Raw genomic sequence first — 11,312 nt, 5'->3', positions numbered from 1 at the left:
TCTCATGGTTTCCTGCAGAGGTCACCAGCAGTTGGAACAATTTCAGCTCTAATGGTTGTGATGTTATTGTTTGTTCTTTAAAGACGGGGTGCCGTGATTTTCAGTGATCCCCAGCCCCTAAAACATAATCATCAGGTATTATGGTTATACTAGGAAGAAGATTTTTTTCAAAAAAAGTGTACATAAAGTGTTAAAATTATGTTTTTATGTGGACACGCCTCCAGTTCATTAAGTATACCTGGTTCTCACCTTAGCACCTCCTCCACCACCTTAGCACCACCCACCTGTCCTAGTCCCTCCTCCTCCTCATGCCCACACCTGTTGTGTTATGATAATGAGGGGGAGTATAATTTGACTGCGTCATTAAAGTGCTGTTTTTCTATTGGCACGTTTGACCCTCAAGGTTTCAGCCTCCAGGAAGAAACTCAAAATAGTCAGAGAAGACATAAAACACCATAAAAACACCACCAGGGGGCTTAATGAAGTTCTATCAACCTCATAGACACATGAAAAACAGAAAAAGTGCAAAACCATGGCACCACCTCTTTAACATTTATGACATGTAGGCAGTGGTGGAAAAAGTATTCAAAATCTTTACTCAAGTAAAAGTACCAATACTGCAATATAGAAATACTCTGTTACAAGTAAAAGTCCAGAATTCTAAATTTACTTGAGTAAAAGTACAAAAGTATTGGCATAAAATGTACTTAAAGTACCAAAAGTAAAAGTACAAAAATATTTGAAAATAGCAGATCTACAAGCTCACAACGCGCCGCAATGCGACGCGTTGTGAGCTTGCAGATCGGCTATTTTCAAATAGCCTAGGCATAAAATAGGGCTAAACTGGTTAATGTATGTTTCATAATATCATATTTATCAGATTTATATCTGAAAAGTAACAAGTATACTAAAGGTTAAAAAAAAAGAAAGAATAAAAGTACAATATTTGCCTCTGAGATGAGTGGAGTAGAAGTAAAAGTATTGGAAATTGTAAATACTCAAGTAAAGTACAAATACCTCAAAATTGTACTTAAGTACAGTACTTAAGTAAATGTACTTAGTTACTTTCCACCACTGCATGTAGGGGAAGAGCTTGGCTAAGACGGTCAGAGAGACAGCCAGGCAGGGCCAGGGTTTGATAAACTATGAATACTAGAAAACAGTATTCTAGAATTGCTGTTATTTTCTGAGATTTTTTAAGAGAAATAAGCTTGGAAAATAGGAATGGGGATCAAACCGTGCAGGAAGGGGTGCCGGGCTGCATTATGTCCTGGAGGTAAGGGGGTGCCATGCTCCTGATCACCACATTCACCAGTGTTATGAAATAGATGCGAGCAGCAACCCAGGACCCAGTGGAGTGAGTGCACAATTGGGTAGACATGAATATTTTAGGAGATAGAAGACTCTGCTTCCTGGCTCAGTTGTAGAGGTTTGAGAGAGCATGCATGCAGCCTACTATAATAAAGTATATGCAAACGTAAGCAAACACGTAGGGCTTATAGCTTGAATGAAAAGTGAATAAAACCACCACGTGATAGCAATCATAGAAAGCACATCAAAGTAATTTTTTCAGAGTTAAAACATCTTACATCGTTTCACAAAAGATAAAATAGAAGAACCCACACACCATCTTCTATTTTATCTAAACGTCTGCTGTAGTATCAACACACCTGTCCCTGAGCTGTATTAGGTACCCTGTACTGTACTCCACAAGACATTTAAAAACATTGAATTAATCTTACTCATGTGAGTACACTTCTTTCTCAATGTATTTGTTTTCTTCTCATTAAAACACATTGCATATTGTAATTGTTTGCTTTATTGTCTGTCATATACAGTACAAACAAATCCAAAAGCATAATTTTGTAACTTTATTGATGACAGTCTTTAATAGATGACATTGGACATCACAAGCGACTATCCACTAAGGAAGGTTGATTACAGCAATGAGATTTTTGTTAAAAATGAGCAAAGTAGGCAAGACAAATTTATAATTCATTGAACGACTCGTCGTACAACAAAAATGATGTGTTTTCAACTGGAAAACCTGTCTTCAATGATCATACCAGTATCAATATTTATTTTCAGCTTACCACATGTAAGCTAGCAAGAGAAAAAAAAATCTAAACTCTCCCTTCAGTTTTTTCCAATGATAACAATTGTTTAAAGATAAACTAAAAGCATAAAAACATCAAGTAGAAAATGCTAATTAAGTACATACAAATTCATTGCACAAAATAATGCACAGAATGCACATTTAAGCTCATTTAGTAAAAAGAAATGCTTTGCTATTTGCTTGCATACCGTAAAGACAGTACATAAAAGTTAAACTTGATACAATTTGCATAGTATGATTTATTAAAATGTGCAGATTCTATGTTGTGTTACTGTTAAATATGCACAATACAAACCCAAGCAGAAATGGATTCTATGTGAAAAATATGTTTGGAATCTGATTTACTTGCTATCTATACTACAATCCGCAAACTGGCTGTACCTGGGTGGGGGAAAAAAAAACTGCGCACTGCGCATGCGTATGCACCGCTGTTGCCAGATCATGCGCGAGCAACAAGCAACCAGCTTCATGAAAAAACACAAAGCTGCGCACTGCGCATGCGTCGACGCACTTTCTCTAACCAATTTACACCCACTTCACGCTTACAACACCTGGACATGACATGGCAACCCAACCCAACCTCACTCTCCCAGCCTATCAGCGTCGTCGCTCAAACACGAACGGCAGCCATTGTTTCGGTCCATTGTTTCTCTGGCCAGCTTTCTCCGGACTTTTCAACTTCACAAAGCTCTCAAACTTCTTCTAACAGGCACGGAATTTACTTATAAGATATCGTTTGGATAGAATTTAGTTGTTTCACTTCATATGTGTGGTCAATTAATCATGACAGAGCCTATTTAAAAATAAAAATTCAGAGAACCGCCAGGGGCGGCCACTCACACGCATGTATCCGAATAAGGCACCCTATTTTGGGCATGGCCATCTCAAAAGTCCCGTTGCATCACATTAGTCGCGGAGGTGGCAAAAATGCACTGCAATTGGCTGAAGGCGAAAAACGGTGCGTACTCACCCACCAGCGTATGTTGACACACACACACACACACACACACACACACACACACACACACACACACACACACACACACACACACACACACACACACACACACACACACACACACACACACACACACACACACACACACACACACACACACACACACACACACACACACACACACACACACACACACACACACACACACAGATCTGTTGTGCTGTAGTCAAGGCTTTGTATTGCAAAAAAAACGGGGAGACAGTGACACCACGCACGTCTCTGTGTGTGTGTGTGTGTGTGGGTGGGGCGGGGGGGACAGCCATGCGCGCACACAGGGAGAGGGGGGAGAGAGAGGGAGGGTGGGAGAGAGAGAATAGTCAGCCAAACAGCGAGAGAGAATTTTCGCTGACGGACAGACAGAGACAGAGAGACAGAGAGAGAGAGAGAGAGGAAGAGAGGGAGGGAGGGAAAGAGAGAGAGAGAGAGAGGGAACGAGGGAGGGAGAGAGAGGAAGACAGGGAGAGAGAGAGAGAGACAAGGAGATGGAGAGAGAGGGAGGACGGCAGGACGCGATGCATTGGTAAAAATGTAAAAACTTTTTTGGGGGATCTTTTTTTTTTTTCGCTTATTAAACGCTCTGGGGTTTTTTTTTTTTTTTTTTTTTATCCCATGATTTTGTACCCCCAAACGACATTTTCTTTGGGGGGGTTAGGGTGGGGGTACTAGAATTCTGCCCAGAACTTCTAGTTACATACAATTTGAAGCTTTAGAAACTATGATGGCCTTTTCCAACTCTATAACCCTTTTACCTCACTGGTTTTAAAAATATCAATTTGACTGGATTTTACCATTATTATTTATTTATCATAAGTGATTATGAACAGAAAATTAAGATGCAAACGTACTGTAGTATGACATACAAATAAATGAATACAGAACTAACATACAGGGAACCCTGCTGTCAAACCTCAGTCACAGTTACACAGTGACTGGGTCGAGACATGGAATGTGCCCACTTCACGAGTTAAATATCAGACTTCAGTCTGATATCAGGCAACCCACTAAGTTCTAAGAACTGTAGAAGAAAATCAGCATTGTATAGAAGGAATACCTTAAAAACAACAACAACACCGGTGTATCCTGAAAGGCAAATATTGTTCCGAAAAATATACAACAGAATCTAAAGCCTACGTATATGCTTACTGTAGCCACCTATGAGTCCTGCAACAGTGTATGCAGTCATTCATTACTCAGTTAAACTACTCAGTTTCCATGGGCTCCGATTCTTCTTGTGGACAGAAGAATTGTATAAATGCCCTGATTTTCTCGGAGTCTCCATCATAGGTTTCAAGAATGTTTAGAAATTCCATGCGATTCTCTCTTTTCACTGTTATCTTCACATTCTCTTCCACTTTGACGCATTTGTCATTCTTGTGAATGAGGTATGCCTCAAGTACATCAAACCTCTTCCTTTCCACTATTTGGAGGATGATTCTCTGAAGTATGTGTGACAAGGGTTGGGCATACTCAATCAAACCCTGGGGCTGTCCTCTCCGGGGCTCATTGATATAGCCCCCAGTGTGCATTGCAACAACACGACAATGCTCATCAAAGACAGGTGAGCCAGAAGACCCATAGAAAAAGCACGTATGATAAGCTAACGGAGGGCTTGGATTAAACAGGGGTGCAACGTCAAAGTGTTGACCAGTAATGAGCTGAATGTAATCCTCTTCCCAAATGTTTCTACGCTCACCAACTGGAATGATAAAGCATGGGTCTAACTTTTTCACTCCTCCGGTGGGGTGGCCGACAATACAGATTCCACCCCTCGGAGGTGGGGGTGCGAAATCTATTAACAACCCAGGAGGTAGGTTTTGGGTTGGGGATGGGTCAAGCTCCAACAAAGACAAATCATGATAACATCCTGAATCATCCTTAAAACTATCAAAGACAACAACCTCAGGTTTCACTGGCACTGAATCCAGCTGGTCTCTCGTCACTATATCTTCAAAAGAGAAAGAGACTGTGACCTCCTGCATCAGCTCCAATACTGGAAAAATCACATGGGCGTTTGTGAGGATGAACTTATCAAACAGGAGAAAACCACTCCCTACTCCCCTCCCATTTACTCTCACCTGACAAACAGAGTCAGCAGAGACCATTAGCTGCTTCATCATTTTTACTTCGCTGCAAGTCTGCACATTTGTTCCATATTCAACACGGAAGAGCTTTTGCCGTTTCGTATGTTTTCCTTCTCTGCCTTTCATCTGCTTGACTAATTCTTTAAACTGTTCACGCAGGAGACCTATGATTTCCTCAGAATCTGGAATTGGTAATGGTTTGGCCAGAGTAGGAGTACAGTATGCCAGAGCTGTGTGCTCTGGCAAATCAGTATTTCCTGACACATTTGCTGCTGACTGCTGTGGAGAATTGGTATTTTTATCAGATGGAGATTCATTTGGAATACCATCTGACTGGCTCTCTAGTGGAGCATTCTTTTCATCCAATGTGATCTTGAATGTTATGCCGTCAAGATCATCAACAAGACTGGTCATGTCAGTGATAATTTCATCGCTTATGCCTTTGAGTGCATAGCCGGGACTGAAAATATCACTTTTGAATCGCCCATCTCGTTTTAGAGCGTCCTCTACCTTTTCCCCTTTGTATGCATAAACATCAACTTCCTCAGCTATGCGCTTCAGTTCAATGCTATTCAGAACTTTATTCGTTATGTTGTCATCCCCTTTCGTTTTTACATGAAAAACGACTGGTTTCCCCTTGTGTTGGGGAAAACCACTTTCACTCTTCGGGTGTTCAGGGATTCCCTCAGCTTTTTTATATCTAATAGTTAGATGCTCATTTGGTTTAATTAAACAGCATGGAAAGTGTGTGCTGATAGCTTTAGCAGGCATACCTCTCAGAAAGACAGGTTCTTTGTCTTCATTTTTTTGGGCATTCTTTTCAAATATTGGGTTTATCTTTAGTGCATCTGTAATGGTCTGGGCTCTGTCACAGGTTACTTTCCTCCGTTTGCCGTTTCCATTTCCAATGGAAAATGAAAAGGAATGGGTATGTGCCTCTTCGTCCTGCGCAAAGAAAAGAACAGTCATTCATTTCAGTACAACATATTCCTCCAGTCCCTCTATTATCCATTCTCCCCTATAGCAACACTACACATAATATGTCCACATGCAACGTCGGCCCAATACCAAAGAGAATATACATTTAAAAAAAGAAACTTGAAAAAGCCAGTGAATTACATGTATATAGGTAACGCTTTCATAGAAACTAATTAAACACCTCTAAGTGAGTGAATATAGCTGAACTGCTTGCTGCTTTATTATAATATTCTATATCTAGAAATGTGTTGTTATATAGCTATACATCTTTGTATTTATGAGCTTTTCAGCAAATGTTGAAACTCAAAAGTTGGAATACTGTCTAGATATTAGGACAGGAAATACACAAATGTAATATAATGCACATGATAACTGTCAGAGACCACTAGATTAGTACTTGTGCTGAAGGGTCATACACACTTGTACAGTTACAAAAGTGGAATAAAGAAGAATACAACTGATTTGTGCAAAATTGTATATTAGACCACTTGAATGACATATAAGGGAAACCGAGACAGCTACTGAAAATAAAACGTGTTTTGGTTCATAGTACAGAAAAATGCTAGGCCTACCTGGTCCTTTGGTTCGGACTTCATTTTCTTGGTGTCCATTTTGGGTGGTATTGCCTGCTGATGATTCGTTACATTGGCGAAAGCGGTTCGACCTGTTGGAGAAATGTGGATTATTATTTGTCATGCAATACATACATACAATACATACAAGTCACTATGCAATAAATATCCTAAAATAGTGCATTTTGAAAATGCTAAATATATTGCACATTTATCCTACTATAAATGCATCTATAAATCTCGGTCCGTCTGTGTGTGTATGTGACTGTAGTTCACATTATGTCGAAAACCGCCTGACCGACCGACTTAAAACCCTCGTTGCTGTGCACGACGTCGAGTCGGTCAGATAGGCGGTTGTCTAGAACTGCCGATCCGACTGATACGCCCTATATGGAGATCTGATTGTCTAGACCCGCCAATCCGACCGCTAAAATCGATGTGTGTATCGGTGAGGATCCGAGGGCGTGATGATGCGCCAAGTGGGAAGATCAGCAGATCTCCCAAAAATATAGATAGAACCGCAAATCGCCATATACTGTATGGAGTACGCTGATGTTATCATAGACTGGCATAGACTCCATATTTGTGCATGCCCATCACGGAACTCCATAAGAATACCATTGGCCACAGCATCTATCTTTCTTCATCCCATTCTAACTGACATGTTATTTATTCATATGAACTCTCTCACACTCTGCCATGACCACCGTCCCTCATACGTACCTGTCTGAGGTGTCTTCTGATGCCCAGCATGCTCTCCATCACTCCTTGCTCTGGAGCCTTGTGGTTGCGCCTCACCTTAAATTGAGTTATTATTATCAGAATAAAAATGCCATCACTGTCCACAGCATTCTCCATTCAAAATCGCATTGGCATGGTAGAACTACTATTTCAAATTGTACTTTGCTGGTTCAACAGTTAAAAAGTCTAAGCGTATCACCGGAAATGACCCCCCCCCCACACCTCCCAACTGTTTACTGTACATATTTTTCTTTTTTATAACTACCCGTATATATGTTTTGCATATTATTGTATATTATTGTTTGTCTTTAAATGTCTCGATGAATTGAATACACCTCAATGGAAATAAGCCCTGGCCTTTTTTGTGTTATCCTTTTAGCATCATTTTGTATAAATCTGTACCAGTATACCTTTTTTGCAAACTGTTAATAAAGTATTCAATCAATCAAAATCATCAAACTAATCAATTCAATTCTGGATGTCTGACTGAATCATCAACTTGAAACTGCAAAAAATGCACTAAAGACAAGTGAACACTTTTTTGTAGCCACATACATTTTTCATGGACATGAATTAGACTGAAGTAGGCTATATCTAGTTTTGTCAACAAATATGTAATATGTAAACATTACTTTAATAGTATCCCTCTCACAATCGGCCAATGCCACCATCATATGTACCTGTCTGAGGTGTTGCCTGGTGCTCTGCATGCTCTCCCTCATTCTCTGCTCTGGAGCCTTGTGGTTGTGTCTCACCTAAAATGTGAATCAGAACTAAGAATACAATTTTGCACAGCACCAAGTGCAGAATCGAGGAAGCCTGATCATGACTACAGTTTTGAGCACACTAGTGGGAGCTCTTTGAACACCAGACATTGCAGTATAATCTATACATTTCTGCATTGACAATTAACTACACAATAAAAAAAATCTGATCAGACCAGAAACCCTAGTTCAACAGCAGTGTATGAGTATGAGCCCAGGATGCAGCACTCAGATCAGGAGACAGAGAGGCCCCCAGGAGAGCCAGGGTAGATACTGTAAACAGAGGCATTAAAACTGCTAAACAAACAACGCATTAAGGACAACTTCAAGGAAATCAACTCCTGGACAATGTGGCATTAAAGCATCAGAAACATCACTATGAACACTACAGTATAAACCACCAGGGGGTTCCCAAAGTTTTTCAGCTCGAGACCCAAAATAGACATTTATTAACCGCTTAAGCCCTATTTCAAAATAGTAAAAACAGCCGATGTTCAAGCTCACAACTTGTACATTGGCTATTTTCACTATTTTGAAAATGTTTGAAAACTTATTTTTCAAAGTATTTAGAACATTTTTTCTTTCTAGCTAGGGCAGTGCACTGATTGCATGTGCCGCCCAGCTTGTTGCAGTTCTCACCATTTTCAATCACAAGCCACAGCCATTTTGTCAGAAAATGCAAAGTTTCCAAATCAATTTGAAAAACTTGACTAGATACCAATTTCATCCAATTCATCTCTCAGGAGAGAGAATCATTTATCACCTTAAATTTTATAGTGTTCCAGTCCCAATTTTGTCTGCAATTGTTTTTGTTTCTTCTTCCGTCTAATTCCCGTCAGGGGCCGCCACAGTGGATCATCTGTTTCCATCTGTTTCCTATGGTCCACATATTATTTGATTTGGCACAAGTTTTACACTGCATGCCTTTCCTGACACAGCCCTACCCAATTTAACCGCACTTGGTGCTGGCACTATACTAAGCATACACAAACTTGAGCATTCCCAGGGTAATCAGGTTGCTTTTCTCTCTTTTTTGTGTTGTTTCACTACTTCTAATTTCACTTAATTGATTCTAACTTAAAAAAGGAAAAAATAAGGAAAAAGAAAAGAAAGAAAGGTTTGAGAAAACAGGTCTGCTTCACATTAAATTAATTATGTAGGAAATGATAACTTGACATTTCTAATGCTTCACCTGTTAGCCTGCTGGGATTCAGCCAGTTCTGCATACTTTCCCTTAGCTTCCCCTTAGCTGCCAGCTCTTTATGTCTCTGCTGCAGACTCCCCTTTTTGGAAGGCATTGTAGTCTGCTGAAATGAAAGCACACACAATTAACATTAGGCTACAAGATAATAATAATAAAAACATAAAAGAAAGCTTGCATTACAACTTAGAACCAATGTTATCAATCTCATCAAGAACAAAGGGAAGAGGGGGGGGGGGGCAGATCAAACAAGAGAACAAAAAAAACAAAACAAGTTATCTACATATTTTTATCACATGGTACCTGAGATAATATGCAGGGGCATAGCAGCAGATGTATACTGTGCATGATATACTTATGGATGGGAGCTTTAAGGGTGGGTTTAGGATATGGTAGTATAAAACACTGAAGAAAGGTCTCATATTCTAGCTTGGTAGACGGTATGGCATTGGTTACACTACACATAACAATGCAAAGAAATCTCTTTTTATTTGGGATGACAGTTATTAAGTTATAATGCCCATAAATATGTTGTTGCAGCCTAGCCTATATTGTATATTGTTATAATCAATGGAAAGCTGGTGACATCTGAAATTTACAAACATATTCTAGTTGCATTTCTAAGACAGCAAATTTAAAACTAACACAAAAAATAAACTTACCCTTCCATGAACAGTTACTCCCTTGAAATGGAGAGATAAATGAATGTCCTCTTGTCTGTCTTCCTCCTGTTTTCCAACCACATGCAGTAGAAGTGTTCAGACTTTCGACTGTGCGAGTGATGTTCTGCGTGATGTTCCCGCCTTCCGTTTGAATCCCCTGCGACCTTTGCACCTATACGTCACAGTCACACACTTCCTGAAAGGGGTGTAGTATGAGCGAGCCAGTCAGCATAGTTAACCCCTAGTTGACTTTGTTCCCCATTATCTCATTTCACAATGAAATAGGATGAATGGATGGATGGATGATGGAAAGACAGACAGACAGGCATACAGTCAGACAGACAGTCAGACAGACAGACAGACCTTTATTGGTCCCAAGGGAAATTCAGTTGTCATAGCAACACATCGGTAAGGATGAAACAAAGAACAAGGAGGGGCGACAGCCGCCACACACATTCACTCACTCACTGATAAGCTATATTGATTGAGACAAAACCATTGTGTGTGTGTGTGTGTGTGTGTGTGTGTGTGTGTGTGTACATGCGGGGGGGGGGGGGGGGTCTTGCTAGAAGACTAGTGTATTTTTTTCTAACACTAATATACATTTCCCTCTTTATGTTTGATAGAATACCATTACAAAATAAAGACCACCTGTTATTACCACCCAAAAGAGGGTGTTTTTCAATGGAAATGGAAAAAGTGCAGGGCCCGGAACAGGTTATTATATCTGATGGTTGTATGTTAAAGAACAGCTACAAAACCAAGGTACAAACACAAATATGAAAACAAAAAAGAAGCAGAGACACACACTTCTTTGTGTGACCCAGCTTGAGACATGAAAGGCCCCACATTACGACCCATACATTTATGGTACATAAAATGGTATACTATTAATAGGTTATTTGGCTTTCCATGGGCTCTGGGTCAAACCACATATTGACTCAACTACGGTACATGTTCTGCATAGGCCCTGGGTCTAATAGTCGGGTGGTTTAGTCAGAAAATCGTTAACTTTTTCATAAAAGCATGAAACTTGGTACACATATACAGTTTGGGGCCCTGAACCACATATTGACTGAACTTAGCTGTTCAGAAGAATATCCATCAGCAGCCACAAGAGGGAGTCCTAACATAATGGGTTCATGTAATGATTCTCACTTCTGAGACATTGTTCTAGGG

The 11,312-nt window shown here is 40.0% G+C and overlaps 1 protein-coding gene across 5 annotated transcripts; it reads right to left on the bottom strand.

The window, feature by feature from the left end:
* Positions 1 to 1,821: 1,821 nt before the first annotated feature.
* LOC308090344 (serine protease FAM111A-like) lies at positions 1,822 to 10,259 on the bottom strand. 5 transcript variants are annotated; one of them, XR_013933610.1, is made up of 8 exons: positions 10,134 to 10,250; positions 9,463 to 9,577; positions 8,187 to 8,261; positions 7,489 to 7,563; positions 6,766 to 6,857; positions 3,995 to 6,160; positions 2,158 to 2,460; positions 1,822 to 2,123 (listed from the first exon to the last, which is right to left on the bottom strand). XR_013933610.1 is itself a non-coding variant. In XM_080435474.1 (6 exons), the coding sequence occupies exons 2-6, from the start codon at positions 9,566 to 9,568 to the stop codon at positions 4,334 to 4,336; spliced, it is 2,175 nt and encodes a 724-aa protein (XP_080291600.1). In that variant the 5' UTR covers positions 9,569 to 9,577; positions 10,134 to 10,250; the 3' UTR covers positions 3,558 to 4,333. The 5 variants fall into 5 exon arrangements, 1 of the variants encoding a protein (XP_080291600.1); XR_013933608.1 differs by having other exon boundaries at positions 1,822 to 2,460; positions 9,463 to 9,574; positions 10,134 to 10,259; XR_013933609.1 differs by having other exon boundaries at positions 1,822 to 2,460.
* Positions 10,260 to 11,312: the final 1,053 nt, after the last annotated feature.

Source organism: Gymnoscopelus braueri (assembly GCF_963280865.1).
Source record: "Gymnoscopelus braueri genome assembly, chromosome: 8".
In the NCBI taxonomy this organism is placed as follows: Eukaryota; Metazoa; Chordata; class Actinopteri; order Myctophiformes; family Myctophidae; genus Gymnoscopelus; species Gymnoscopelus braueri.
Note: the sequence above shows the minus strand (reverse complement) of the source record. Positions and strands in the feature narration are given on the sequence as shown.